At 35.9% G+C, this 14,997-nt stretch overlaps 1 protein-coding gene across 2 annotated transcripts in view; it reads left to right on the forward strand.

The window, feature by feature from the left end:
• The window catches only part of FRMD3 (FERM domain containing 3), a 138,936-nt gene that overhangs the window by 106,586 nt on the left and 17,353 nt on the right, over window positions 1-14,997 (forward strand). For both annotated transcript variants that reach the window (XM_088054113.1, XM_005522637.2), the window contains exons 7-12: window positions 5,436-5,523; window positions 7,344-7,432; window positions 9,675-9,738; window positions 10,755-10,843; window positions 14,121-14,195; window positions 14,754-14,822. In XM_088054113.1, the coding sequence (XP_087910239.1) occupies window positions 5,436-5,523; window positions 7,344-7,432; window positions 9,675-9,738; window positions 10,755-10,843; window positions 14,121-14,195; window positions 14,754-14,822 (474 nt within the window). The remainder of the gene's footprint in view (window positions 1-5,435; window positions 5,524-7,343; window positions 7,433-9,674; window positions 9,739-10,754; window positions 10,844-14,120; window positions 14,196-14,753; window positions 14,823-14,997) is intronic.

Raw genomic sequence — 14,997 nt, forward strand, 5'->3', positions numbered from 1 at the left:
TGTTCTTGTAAGTCTGGTATCACTAATTAGAAAATAGTAAGAGTAAGATGTAGTTTTATTCCATTAATGTTTGCATGGTACAGAAAGTATTTCCAGAAGCTTTATGATGACGCACAGTTTTCTCTGAGTGGAAATTTAATGGAAGAGACAGTTGTAGCAGTAATCTACAATAATCTAGCAGTAATCTAGTAATCTAGAGAAAGGAACTTCACAGACTAAAGACTCCCATTCTTCTTTGAAAAACTGGAAAGATATATCAATACATGGGAATTTTCTTTTTATATAATTCCAAGAAGTATTCAGTAGAAAGGATAATCTGTTTGACCTGAAAAGATTGTAAAATTTATGGAAACATTGATAGTTTTTTGGCTTTAGGAGAGATTTTTCTTGTGTGTATGTGAACTTCTGCATACACTACGTTTTTTACTTCTTTGTTCCCTGGAAAGAGTGGTCATAATCATGATCTGCAAATATCATTATTTTTGCCTGTCTTGTGATGGTTCTGCATGCTTAACACACTGATATCTTCAAATGCCTGTGTGAAATTTTAAAATGTAAGGATTTCTTCATAAGTTGGAAGGAAATATTTCTTTTGCTCCCCTCCTCCCTTCTCACCTCTTCTTTGTTTGGAGAAGGCATTATGGGCCAGGTGTGTTTGGACCAGACATATTAATCTACTGTGATAATAAAACCAGAAAGATTGCTAGATATCTCTGTATCATGGGAATACATTTTAAATTAATATTAGGTAAATTAAAGCTGCATCTCTTCTGTAAATGTATTCTGTCTTTGAATACATGTAAAGCTGCTTGTGTCACTGCATCAATTTATGAAGTAAAGCTGAAATACAAATGTCTGAACACAGACTTTAGAGATACCATCTCAGTCTAATCTCTGAAGGCGCACAAGTAATTTGAAATGTTCTGGTTAGGAAGTTATGTAATTTGCACATATCATCACAGCATGCATGCTGTAAAATTAAACCCAAAAGCATTTAATAGACTCAGTAAAAGAGTTTGATTATTGTTTTAAAGTGGTTATTTGGGTTTTACTCAGATTCTGTCTGTCTGAGAGAAAAAACAACTTTACAGTAAAAGTTAAAATTGATATTTAAGTGTTCTGCAGCTTTCTAAGTTTAGTATGTTTCAGCAATTTTCAGCAATTCATTTACTTCCTAGATGATAATGTTTCCATATACAGACCCTTTTAAAGGCTTTCCTCTGCCAGTACCAGGCTGGGCAGTTCCTGGGGATCTGCACTGCTGTTTGGGCAACATGCTGAGTCTGGCCTTACAATTCTAATAAACTGAACCACAGACTACAATGCAATTTCCTTTACCAGAATCTTAATTTAGTTCTCTTCCTTGAAATTATCACCACCACTGTGTCGTTTTTTCCACTACAACTAAAACATTAGCAATCATAATTTTATTTCAATGCTACATAGCACCATTATTGTGACTAAAAATACAGCAAAAAGACTTTATATAAAAACGTCTCCACTATCTGCCAAAATATTCTGAGCTTAAAGTAAGATCTGATGAAGACCATTAGTGCTATAATTTTATAACAACTGGAGTCTCAGATACATATAAAGAGATTTAAAGATGCAACAGCAAAAACTTGCTTGTGTAGTAAGCAGTTGTGTGCTCAGTGTGCAGTGCAGCTAAATGTGCTGACTCTTTGGCAGAGTTTTAGCATTATTTTAGGTTAAAAGGAACCCCAGATAGCTCAGTTCTGCTGGGAGATGGCCTCTAGAAACTCTGGGATAGAACAGCAAGAATATTTAATAGGAGGACATAATTTTTGAAGTTGTTACTGTTGTCTCTCCTGCAATCACAGTGAAATATGTCCATGATTGCAGGATAGGGCAAAGAGAGGTTGATGGAGACTGAACCTATGTTGTTTATAGCATTACGACTGATGTCCCTGGTTCGCATGGATATGAATATGCAATGTCTCTAGAGGCCAGATCATTATGTACGTATTTATTTATTCTTTTATTAAAGGACATTAATACACCTTTAGAAACTGCAAATGTCCAGAAGTTAAACATAGATAGTACATACTCTAGTAAAGTATTGCTATTGTATTCTGCAGCAAGTACCTTTTCTTGACATAGAGATGAGGCAAAAGGGTGGACTGTAATTGTTATTGTTTTTTTAAAAGTAGTATCTCACAGCACTTTATAAGTCAGTAAGAGAATCAGAGAAGACAAATCAAATGACCTCAATAGTGGCACTCAGGAACCAAGAGGATGAGAACAGCATTGAAAATGTTTTTCCTTTGCTGTTTTTTCTACATGGTCTTCTTTGTCAAAAGGAGTTAATTCTCAATCCCATGCTGTTTCATCCTTAACTTGTACTAAGATTTATGACTTCAGTATGTAACAGATACATACTTCAAAGGAAAGGTATGAAGGGGAGAAACTTCTGGAATGATTTGGTTTTGGCAGTGAGTGAAGCAAGTAGACCATCACTTTGACACACCCTGGAAGTTATTCCCTGTTGAGCTTCCTTGCCTTTGAAGTGCTTCAAAGTTGGGACCCTGTGGGGAATAAAGAGAGCTTTTACATCCTCTAATGCATACTTCTCATGAGCCTCAAGTTAAAACAGAGTGTTTTGCATACTTCTCAGTGTTCTATTGAAGTATTTGTTTCATTAAAATTTTATTAGGAACTTTTGGATTGATTGATTGACTCTTAGGTTGAATCATTAATTCATAGCTAATGGTTGTGGAGCTCTAATTTCACAAATAATCCCCCCTTTAGCATTTGTATGATATGCAGAAAATTTTCTGAGGAGTTCTTCCTGGTTTTGGCCATGTTCAGTACCTTTGCCATGCAGCAGGATGGTGTTGTACTGCCTGCAATATATAGAAAGAGAGCATATCTTTCCCTTAGTGCTGAATTCATACTGAAAAATAAGGTCAAGAACAGTAAATTCAGACACTTGAGTTTCCTGAGAGTACTGGGTTCCAAAAAAACAAATATGTGTTTGCTAAATATTCCCTGTTTTTCGACTGTAAAATACTTGCATAAATATAAATTCTTGTGTAAGGCTGTTTGTTGCATATAGAAGGCTTACGGGCTTTTTAACAAAGCAAATCAAAGGCATATCTAATATTAGATCAGTGACTGATAAAAAACCGCTGACTTTGCTGGTAGGATTTGTTACAGTTATATTTTTATTTAGTAAGAAAAATTTCATTACTAAGTTACACATGAAAAGCATATTATCAAGGCTTAAATGCTAATCCTTTCATAAGGGATGAATGAGGATTTTTTTCATTTGATATTGTCCTTGACTCTTGTGCTTTGTGATGTTCTTTTAAGGCTTTGCACTCTAGCCATTTGATTAGTCTGTAGTCGGATAAGATCAAATTTGCCCATGTCTTCTGCTTTTTTTTCCCCAAAATTACACAGTTTGTTTCACTCGAGGAATGTAAAATCATCATAGTTGCAGAGGGTGTGGGGGAGAGGAGCCTGATAATACTTATTTTAATGTCTCTTCAATAGTATTGGCAAGTTGAGGGTTTTTTTTCCTCATTTGAATATACCAACTCTCCAAACCATATTGTTGCAAACTACTTGTCACTTTTTGGTCCATTGTAACCAGAAGATTGACTCTCCTTTGTACAAACAAACAGAAGTGGATAAAAAAATGCATTTTATAAAGCTTTGTTTTTGTAAGGCCTAACATCTAATAAGCATTCAAACTGCTTGTTTGACTTTTCACTATGCAACATAACCATTTTAAAGTAATTTAGGTCTAAACTAGTCAATTACTTCTGTCAAATGCTGTACATGAAATAAACTTGTTGCCTTTTTAGAGGTCATTTATGGTCTCACAGTTGTAAAGACACATGAAGTTGTGATTCAGTAGTATTTAAAATTAAGTAAAAGCTTAGTAGAGCTACCAAAAATCTGAGTGGAAAAGTAAGCATTTTTGTTTGAATGCTGCTTTCGTGCTGCTTTCTCCTTAAATATTAGCTGTATAAATATACATTTGTAGTTTTTTGGTGCTCCCCTTAATACATGCTCTTCCCCACTGGAAGTGGTGAGAAAGAGACCAAAACAGGAAAGAGAAAGAAGGTCACTTCTTCTCTAATATATATTTTTTAAATTTAGATGAAAAACATCCACAAAAATGTGGTCTGAAATAAAGTGAAGGTTGTGTAGTGTCAGATAAATACTGAAGAAGCCCAAGAAATATTGCGGGGTTGACTAGGAGATGATAAACAGTGAAGTAAATATGAGCAATTTTAAAACTTTGCAACAGAAATGGTTATTGACACTTACATTACCACAGGTCATTATCCTGTCATGTTCAAAATAGGATTTGATGTCCACAGGCATGCTAGATGTTGCTTTAATTGTTAAACTGAACTTTTGACCAAATACTGGATATCGTATGTCAATACTTGTTGGTTTCTACATGATGGGGAATGACAGGCTTTCAGGGCAATTATGTTGCAACAATACATAGTGAACTATTAAATGTCAATTCCTATGTACAATTGATCACAGTGTAAAGCTGAGCTCACAACAAAAAAGGGGTAGAATAAAGTATGACTATTGCTATGCTCCTTGAAAATTTGTTTATGGCTTTTTTATTTATTTATTTTTTTAAATTTGCATGTAAAGTATTTATGAGGTTCGGCTTTCTAAAGGTCCTAGGCACTGGTCAATATCAAAAAATTGTATTATCTATCAAAATCATGTACTCTAGTAATACAGATACAGAAATTAAGTAATACTTGAAACAGAGAGGCATTGTAAATCTGTGTTAGAGCTTATTGTAATGTAGGTAGTTACCAAAAATCAGATAAAAGTTACTCCAGACCCCAGGTCTTCATGCCATCTTTCAGGCTTTAGTGTATATTTGCTGTTGATTATAGACAACCTAAAAATAGAGGTGTATAAATGGAAATGCTGACAAATTCTGAGCTATCATGTTGGTAGCAGGCACTGCTATAATTAGGCATACATCTGAGTAGGCAGTGTAATATGATTGCTGTGTTTATACCCTGCACTGGAAGGAATGTTTGTTAATCTGCACAATCCTTTTAAATGAGATGGTGAGCAAGAGTTTGTGGAAAAAAGATGCTGAGGTTTATTTCATATTCAGGCTGACATGAGGGTATATCAAGAAGACAAGAAATACTTGCAGAATATTAGATAATTTTGTTGTTATCTCAGGATTCATAAAAATTAAACAGAATTTACCTGAAAGCATCAGGCACTGTACAATTCAGCAGAAGAAAAGATGTGAGAAGTTTTCTACCATTTTATTACAAAAAAAATGGTTGAAATAGTTTGAATGTCAGTAAAAACTTTACCTCCCTCTGTTTTTAGGCATTTAAACTCTCCAGTCAAAAAGTATTTTTCTCCTATTTTTTGTTGCTGTCAAACAGCTTTTTCTTTTGTAATTTCAGAGGTCAGAGCCCAGCTGTTGCTGAATTTAACTTGCTTCTTAAAGCAAATTCTTTGGAAACTTATGGTGTTGATCCTCATCCTTGCAAGGTAACAGTTCTTTTTGCTAACTTTTAATAAAATGTTCTTTTTAGTAACATCTAGTTAAAAACCAGTAATGGAATTGATTTAGCTCTGTTTTTTATCCAGGCACAAATAGGGAGCAATTTCTTAAAAAGCTGCCCTGAAACTACATATTATGCTTAAGCCTTGGAAGAACACTGACTGGTTAACATTTCTGCATCAGTCTAAAAGCAGGTCTCCCCAGAGGAAGCAGAAGAACATCCCAGGAGAATCTAGTAGATTGTAATGGCATAAACTCTGATTATAGTCCATCATTTCTTTGCATTTAGTGCAAAGGTTTCTTTTAATTACTCCAGGTATGAATATTTTTTGTTTGCCAAGATTTTCAGAATTCATCATTATTTTGACAAGAAGATGCAACATATTGATAGTCCATGGCAGATCAGTTTTTCAGACACCATCAAAATATGCAAAGCTTAAGAAGACCAGCAAGCCAAATGTACAAGCAGGAGAACCCACTTCCCATTCCCACTTCCCACTTTGTTATTTTGTGGTCCTCTCTAAGAAGGTGATCTTAATTACCAATTCTGATTATCTTGTATGCGTGCATTTTTAATTACTTGGTTGTACCTGCATAATCTGCAGTGTTTATTTTTAGAGTGACTTGCCTTGTGTTTCAACTGCTGCTTTTGCTTTGCCTTGTGTATTATCTCTTCTGCTGGGTCAGCAGTGCTGTTTAGTTAGCTGTTCTGGTGGTGAGCATCCTTAAGCACTCAACTCTAATACAAAACTGTGTAAGATTTTGTATGTACTTTTTGAGGAACGGTGGTCCTGTGTGAAAGACAGGGTCGTTGTTCAGAGCCTAGTGAAGTCAGTGATGTAGTAAACTTGCCTTTGAAACTATACTACAGATTTTCAAAAGGCGTCCCAGAAACAGAGCCATAACTGGCTCAGAATTACTTCTTTACCTGTGTGGCAGGGCTTGTAATTGAGGGGGACAATCAGAGGTTTATCACCCATACCTAAGGAAAATCTGTCTGTCTTCTGAAAGTGAACTGCAAAGCAAGGTTCTTTGCTGGCTCCTTATGACATGCTTCTTTCAGTGCTTTGGCTGATACTCCAGAACCATCCCTGTTTCTGTTCCCCTTTACTTTGTTGGTAAAACATAAGGCATAATAAAGTTGATTATCTTTAGTAAGATGAGGGTATGGAACCTGGGATGGACAGAAAATCTGGTTCATATAAAATTCATCTCAATCATTAATCAAAAACTATAAGCCAGAACTTTTATTGTGAAGTTATATTTTAAAAATTTTCTGTTCTATTTGAAAGGCAGGTACCACTATTTCTTCTGGTTTGTACTGAAGAGAACACGAGTGCAAAAGAGAAGCTTATATTAGTAAATGCTGTCTGTCAGCAGTATTTCAAACACCTTGCAGAGGAACAATGTATTGTAATGTATTGTGAACTCTTAAAAAAATATGTGTTGAAGCACATATGAATCCCTGGTTTGTAGTTAGTTCTCCTTTTAAGAATGGGACATACACAGAAGTACATTTTCAATAAATTTGGTAAGTCTACCTAAGGAGTTCCTGTTGTCATCAGCTACAGGTAGATGGAAACAAAGCATAAGATATTGTTACTCAAATGCCTAGAAATAAATGAGGTCTCTGTTGCCAAGAGCAGTCCTTTCCTTTAGAAGTGTACATTTTGAAGGCATAATTTCTTTTGAAGATGAAAGCAAAATAAAGGTAGTTTAGAATGGAGTGACAATTATGTTACCAGTAAGAAATACCTCATTGGATGAGGGGAAAGTTTTGTTGTTATGTTTCTTTTTCTCTTTCAAGGACTCATTTGGGACAACTACATTTTTAGGATTCACAGCTGCAGGATTTGTAGTTTTCCAGGGGAATAAAAGAATTCATTTATTAAAATGGTAAGCATATGATGTAAGAATATTTTAATAAATAAGCATATCGTCTCCTGTGTCTTCTCTTCCTACCATCTTCGCCTCAATTTGTTGTCTTTAAGGAGAACCATGTGAATATTACATCTCCTGCCCCATCATATTTCTGTTTTAAAGGATTTTAGATAACAACTACAACTGCAACAATAAAAACAACAACAGCAATTTGGTCTCATTCAACTCCCAGTGAAAACTATTCCACAGACTACATTAGTCAACATAATTTACAAATGCTAAAATTGAGTAAGTTGATTTTTCAGCTATGCTGTAAATCACCTGTGAGGTTTATTGGCAGAGAGGTCTGGGACACTTATAAAAGTCCACCTAAATCTTTATTTGAATCATGGAAATATTGCAATTTTCTCATTTAATTACCCTCAATTTGAAAACTGTAAAATAACTTATTTGGTAAGCAGAGGAGGTAGAGGTGAGAATGCCCTTGAATTTTTATTCTTTTAGTCTGTTTTTTTTAAGAAATGGGCACTTATGCTACTGTCCTTGGTTTGTCTAGATTTGCTTTTATTTGAACTCCAGGACTTAATTTGTTAGCCTTTGTCAGCCACATTTGAGGAAGAGGTAAAAACTGAGCTCCTGCAGATGATGCCAAGAGCAGCTAGCCACATCCTCAGCAGTGTGGTGCAAAGTGACCAGTCATGCTTAGACACTGATAATCTCATTTTAGCACTGCTGCTACATGCATGCCAACAACAGTTTCTTAGGTATGCCTGTTCCATCTCTGAGCTCTCAGCCTGTCTTGTGGGATCAAGAAGGGCAGAAAGTGAAAAAAAGGTGAAGCTGGGCTCCTTGCTGCATATTTGTAGAAATTTCCCTGAGTGTTGAATAACCTGAAATCCTCAGAAGTGTAAAGTCATTGTCATCCTGTCTGTACAATTGAGTTCCCTATTGAGCTCTGGGGACATGGCTATCGAAAGCCATCCATTTGCAATCCTGGATTTACACTATAGTTTCCCCAGGGTTAATTGCAGGTAGCTGGGGTCACAGTACTTCAGTGGTTTGTGGTTTTGGCACAAAGAAAATTTAACAGTAATGTCAGCCTATGGCACACTGAGGAGAGAGTAGCACTTGCCAAGCATGTGTCCACCATACCGTGGGAAATTCATCTCACAGCAAGCATTTAGCTTCTCATGTTATTTGAGGATAATGTGTCCTAGGCATATTTATTAAGTGCATTAATATGTAAATTAGATAAAAAATAAAGCGGTGACAGAGGAAAACCCAATAAACTCTCAGTGTTACAGTAGAGGCTGAAAGGTCAGTCTGATGGGTTTTATCTGAACGCATGTACTGCTTCTTCCATTTCAGAGGCCTAGAAGTAAGTGCAAGTAGCTGTAACTAATTTTAGCTGAAATTTGCACTGCACAATAAAACCCCAAATTTGTATTTGAGATTTTCTTTTCAATGTAAAAGCTTTCACAATGATTTTTTTTCTTTTCATGTGAAAGGAAAACTTGTTATAAAGTTTCAGGTATAGCATTGTCCTTGCCTCCAAGATTATTCCTGTTTCAACTCTGACTTGCAAAACCCTTTGGGAAATTTATGGAAAAACAGTGTCTCCATTTTAACTCTGGTAATGACAAAATTTCCATTACAATTTAAGCAGAGGCATGACATTGCCTTTTTATGGTGCACTGTTATTCCATATGTAGATTGAGAACTCAACCTTGATTAAATTAAATTTTGATACAGGTTTTTCAACTCAAAAAGCCCCTCTGTAACTACTGCTGTCAAACATTTTCTTCTTGTGTTCTGTAATAAGTAGTCAGTTATTAAGATGTGTGATATGAAGCCTCAGATAAATAAGTATAGAGAAAAGAGCATTATCTTTCCCTCAATTTAATTACAATAGACACTGTAAGATTTCAAGATGTAAGAGGAATTGCGTAGTGTGCCATACATATAATATAAATATAAACTTCTTTCTACCTTTAATTTCCTTTTCACTTTCCAGCAGACAAAGTTAATTCTTTGAAGGTACATAAGGATGTAAAATAAATGCTCTGGGCTTATGTCCTCTAAAAAAATTAAACTATTAAATAATTTTGACCTAAAGCCTGTAAGGCCTTTTGAGGGCTTTTGTCATTTGATAGCCTGCTTGACTTTGGTAATCAGGGAAATTTACATGCTAGTTATTTTTCTTACTTGTAGATCTATCTTTTTTTTCCCTATACCTAACTATTTTTTCTCTTTCTAGGTGTGATGTCTATAAACTGAAATTTGAAGGGAAGACATTTTATGTGTTTGGAGCTCAGAAAGAGGTTATGTTTAATATTTTTACAAAACTCCTGTATTTGATTAAACTTATAAAAGACAATATATTTTTTAACTAAACAAACTTCTAAATAATCAATAATTGTATTTAATATTGTAAATAAACAGACTATGAATGAATGGCAGTAATTTCTGAAAAAATGTCTAATTTGCAAAGGGTTGAGACATTTTCTCACTTAATTTTCACACTGTGGATTGTTCATGGTTTTGGATGCCATTGGAGTCAAGCTTTAATTTATTTTTAAGTGCTAAAGCTGTACTTGCCCACTGTAACGTACAGAAGATGTCTGTATATGATTGCAAATTCGGGTAAGCATTGGTACCTGAGTCAATCTGAGGTATTTTTGGATAATTACAATCCCATCCTCAAATTCTGGTGAGCTGAAAAGGTTAGAGTCTGTCTCATGGAATTAGAAGTCCTATCACTGAGCTCTTGTCATTGAAATCCTACAGACTATTTGCCTACAGCATGTTATAATTGGTTCCTTCCCTAAATCAGAGTGATATAGTCTAAGGTTATGGTTTTGAATGGAGGTGGGGAAAGAAAATTAAGGAAGGAAATAATGCCAGAGGTATCAGGGCTGCTCATGTGGTTGCAAGGAGATTTTGATGGTAGGACATCGAATGGTAGGGAGGAGGGAGAGGTGGGTGGTAAGTAGTGCAGCAACAGTATGGTGTAGAATATTGGACACAGAGATTTACATCCTTTGCTTTAGACCAGTTTTATAGTTTTAAAAGCCACTTGTACATATGTTCTTCCATGCCCCCTCCAAGCATGTCCTTTTGTTTCTGAAAAAATTGCCTGGGCAGTTTAAATATCAGCTATGTATGGATTGTGTGTCTGTGGTGTGTGGGTGTCCAGAACCACAGATTTACACTTACACAGGAAAACTTGGTCTTCAGTGTATCTGTTTAAAGGTGATGCCATTAGGTACAGCTATTTCAATCTTGGAGAATTCAACATTTTCACTGCTTTCATTTGCTTTCTTTTCCTTGCACTTAGAAGAAGGCTGTGCTGTCATTCCATACCTCTACACCAGCAGCCTGTAAGCATCTTTGGAAGTGTGGAGTGGAGAACCAGGCTTTTTACAAGTATGTACACCTGAAGTCATTACCTATACTAAAAGTAAAGAAAAGTACATGTGCGTGGAAATTGCTCATTGTGAAATGTTCCATTTAACTAACAGAAGGCAAGATGCAGACAGAAAATATGCAAGTTAATGGGAAATATTATTTCACTTCAAGCCAGTATTAGAAATTGTTTATAATCTAAATGAGACAGGAGGGTTTTGGCTCCAGCACAATGCTTTTGCTGTTCTGTGGTGAGATATTGGATGGACAGATTACTGCAGTTGTGTCTGGGAGCATAGCTGTTAATCTTAGCCCTGCTGTGGAATATCTTGAGAATGGAGGAAAAAAATCTGTTATGCTTGTTTCTCTGGGCTCTTCTGCTAGGAGGTAATTGTTCTTCCACTTGAAATTGAAGGTTTAGTAAGAGTTGACTGAAAAATAAACAGTTCTCTGTAATGATTTAAGGAAGAAAATATTCTTAGATACATTTTGAAAGATACCTGTGATCTTGTTATACCTAAAGAGCCCATAATGAGACAAAGAAAACGTAGTATCTACCTCCTTATTCTCTGAAAGAGAAGCTAATAATAATTCCTCACTAAAAAACTCCTCTGCATTCTTTCTGCCCTCCATTGATTTTGTTAGATCTGTTTATTGATGCTTCCCTCTAGGCATGTAGATTTTATTCTTGCTACTTAATGTTTCCTTACAGCCTCTCCCATATTTTATAAATATCACTGTTTCTGTTTTGGCACATAGCCACACTAGGGGGCTGCTGTAAGGGTAAACAAAAATGAAGTAGGAAAAATGTGTCTTCTAACCTGGATGTTAATGATCTGCTTTAATTTGGAGAGAGTATTTTTTTAGTTTTAACAGTTGATTATATATTGATACAATAATATGTAGTCTATCCAACTGATATATTCAATTGGATAGAAAAAAGAAAAGGAAGTAGCAGCTGACACGATGCATTTGTTAATACTCTCTGTCAACATCTACTGTGCTTGAGACTATATCAAGCCTAAATATAGTCTATAAATAAAGACTAATTTCAAGTTTATCCAGAAGCATTTTCTGTTGGAAGTGGACTTAAGTAGGAAAATACTGCATGGTGTTTGTGTAGTTTTATGTTATGTTACAAGAAATAAATAGGGAATAGGAGATGATTTCCACCTAAAGAAGATAAATAAATTTCTTTGAGTAGAAATTAGTTCAATGTAAAAATGTCTCAGGCAGACTCACAGAAATATCACCTCTCTGCTCTTGTTAAATGGCTGTAATATTAACTATTTGGGTTTTGGTCACAAATACTTGATTCAGGGGATTTGATCTTGGCTAGATGCCGATGCCTACCAGCTGCTCTTTCACTCCCTCTACTTAACAGGTCAAGAGGAAAAAGTATGATAAAATAGCTTATAGCTTACAGTAAAAACAAAGGGATTGCTTACAAACTACTGTCACAGGCAAAACAGACTTGACTTGGAGAAGTTTAATTTAATTTCCTTTTAACGTTTTCACTCTTTTTCAAATTGTCCACAGAGACAAAATTAAAACAACCCTTCCCTTGTTTCATTCCAGGATCAACTTTACTCCTTCATTCCTGACTCCTCTATGTCCTCCTTGCCCTGAGCAGCTTAGGGAGATGGGGAATGGGGATTGCAGTTCCTCTCTGCTGCTCCTTCCTTCTTACTCTCTTCCTCTACTCCAATCTCTTTCATGAACTCCTCAAGCATGGGTCCTTCCCATGGGCTTGCAGTCCTTCAGGATATACTTGCTGAATCTTGTGTTCCTCTCCATGGGCCACAATGCCTGCCTGGAGCCAGCTCACGTGTGAGCTCTCCATGGGCTGCAGCTTCCTTCAGAGCATGTTGGTCTGCTACAGGGCCTTCCATGGGCTGCAGCGAGGATATCTGCTGTGTATTTGCTTCAGCAGGACAGCCTCCTACCCCACAATTTTCTGCATTCACTTCAGGGTAGAATCTGCTACCAGGGTAGCACCTCCTCCCCTTCATTATTCTCTGACCTTAGCGTGTTCAATACTGTTTCTCTGATTTATTTTTCTACTTTCCAAATTACTTTATTGAGTGGAATTATTCCTTAACAATTCTTGCTTGAAGTTATGCCTACCTTTCAATTTTGGTGGGTCTTTCAAGAGGACTTTAATGAAACGAAGATTGGTAATGTTACTCAATGGATAGGGATGTGAGCAATAGATTGGAAAATTGTAATGTTTGATATGCAGAGTGCAGAAGAAAAACAATAATTCTTCAGACATGAAACTGAAGCCAAAACTATCTATAAGTAAAGCCTTAAGATAGTAGTTTCAAAACAGGAAATGTGTCTACACATTTCAGAGAAATAGAGTTGTACAGTGGGGACTGTTTCTTGGCAGCATTAGATAAATCCTATTTGTTTAAGTTCTGTATAATGGCAACAGGATATTCTAATAAGATTAAAGCAGACATAGTGAGATTGTGTAAATAATTCACAGCAATGACACTTTGCCTTAATTAAATTCAGTCCTCTCCTCTTCCTAGAAGAGTTTGAGACTTGGAATTTAAGGTAAAGCCATAATCACATGACATGTTTTGAAAAACAGAGCTTTAGTCCTGTCTTGGTCCAGGTTCAGGGGTCACTGTTGCAATTATTCAAGTAGATATTAATCATAGAAAGTTGTTTCCTAGCGTCTGGGAATGAGACACTCAGTACAAAATCAATTTGCCATTTTTCCAGAGAACATCAAGGAAATGGCAGTATGAGGTACTTCCTCTTTGTTAGACTGTGATAAAAGGTTGCTGTGTACTTGGTGATTACAGAGAAGCAGTAGGATATGATGTAGGCTACTAAGAAGTTGACTGAATAGATATATTGGAAAAGCATCTACTTTGGGAGACAAGTTGTTGTCTTTATTATTTCTTTGTTTTCCCAGTGGAAAAGCAGAAATAGCCATATTCTCCCACAAACAAGGTGGTGTTATGACATACGTCTCAGAGGCTTTTGGTATACCATGGTCTTTCCTTCATCCTGAGAATGAAAATTCAGAGACGCAGCAAGCATCTGCATTTCATTTTCTTGTTCTCATGATAATCACTTGTTCCATGTTCTGTTGTTCTATGCTGTCTCAATGATTTTCTGTGTGCTTCATAGTCTAGTTAGAATAAATGCCTTAAAAAGTTGAAAAGCTCATTTTTGGAATATTACTTTATGGTATAAAAATAACAAAGTTCGTAGTTTGTCTTGTTCATTTATGCTTATCTTGTCCTTGAAAAGGTGACAGCCTCTGTTATTTTTCTTCAAGGTATGCAAAGTCCAGTCAGATCAAGACAATGTCCAGCAGCAAGATATTTTTTAAAGGCAGTAGATTTCGATATAGGTAGGTGTTTGCTGTTTCTTATTCATGGTATATAGTTTCAGGAAGTAAGAAAATGCCAGTAATTACTCATGGCAAATTCAGGGCTTTTCCTGCTGGAGGATCTGTTCATGCCTAGCTGACTTCAAGATCTGAAAGTCTTTCTGTTGCCTTTTCTAGTGTCACTTAAAAAATAAGCAGGAGCTTTTGCACAGATGCTTCTGTAAAGAGTACTTCTACTAGCAGATAGCTCCACTTTTGGTTCGGCTTCTGTAAAAATAAGGATGTGTGGCAAGTGCAAAGATTTTACACCTCTTGCAGCTGGGCAGCTCTGAATCAGGTGTGAGATACAGTCCTGTTCCACTCCTGGTGTTCTACTACAAAAAGTTGCTTTTTCTTTGGTAGCTTTGTGGGCAAGGAGTCAGCACGATTTTATTCTGGGACATTATATATGCACTCTATTGCATTTTTTCCCTTTTTTAATTTTATTCTTTTTTAATGTAAATTAATTGCTCACATTTATGTAGTTCTTGGCATGTATCTTAGTATTTACTTGGATATTCATTTAATCTTTTAATGCAGTGGAAAAGTAGCCAAAGAGGTTGTGGAGGCAAGCTCTAAAATCCAGAGGGAACCTCCTGAAGTTCACAGGTATGACATTCAGTATTAAAGTTTAAGGACTAGGGAAGATTATTTTTCTCTAAATAAATATTATCAGGTGCAATGGCTGTAATTCTGAGCTTCCACAATTATGCATGCAAGCCTTAGGAAATATACATCTGACAATGATACAAAATTCTGACCAATGTCTCCTGTAAAGGAGAAC

This window comes from Pseudopodoces humilis, chromosome 4 (assembly GCF_049639895.1).
Source record: "Pseudopodoces humilis isolate 2021_Gansu_Grassland_sample_001 chromosome 4, ASM4963989v1, whole genome shotgun sequence".
Classification (NCBI taxonomy): domain Eukaryota; kingdom Metazoa; phylum Chordata; class Aves; order Passeriformes; family Paridae; genus Pseudopodoces; species Pseudopodoces humilis.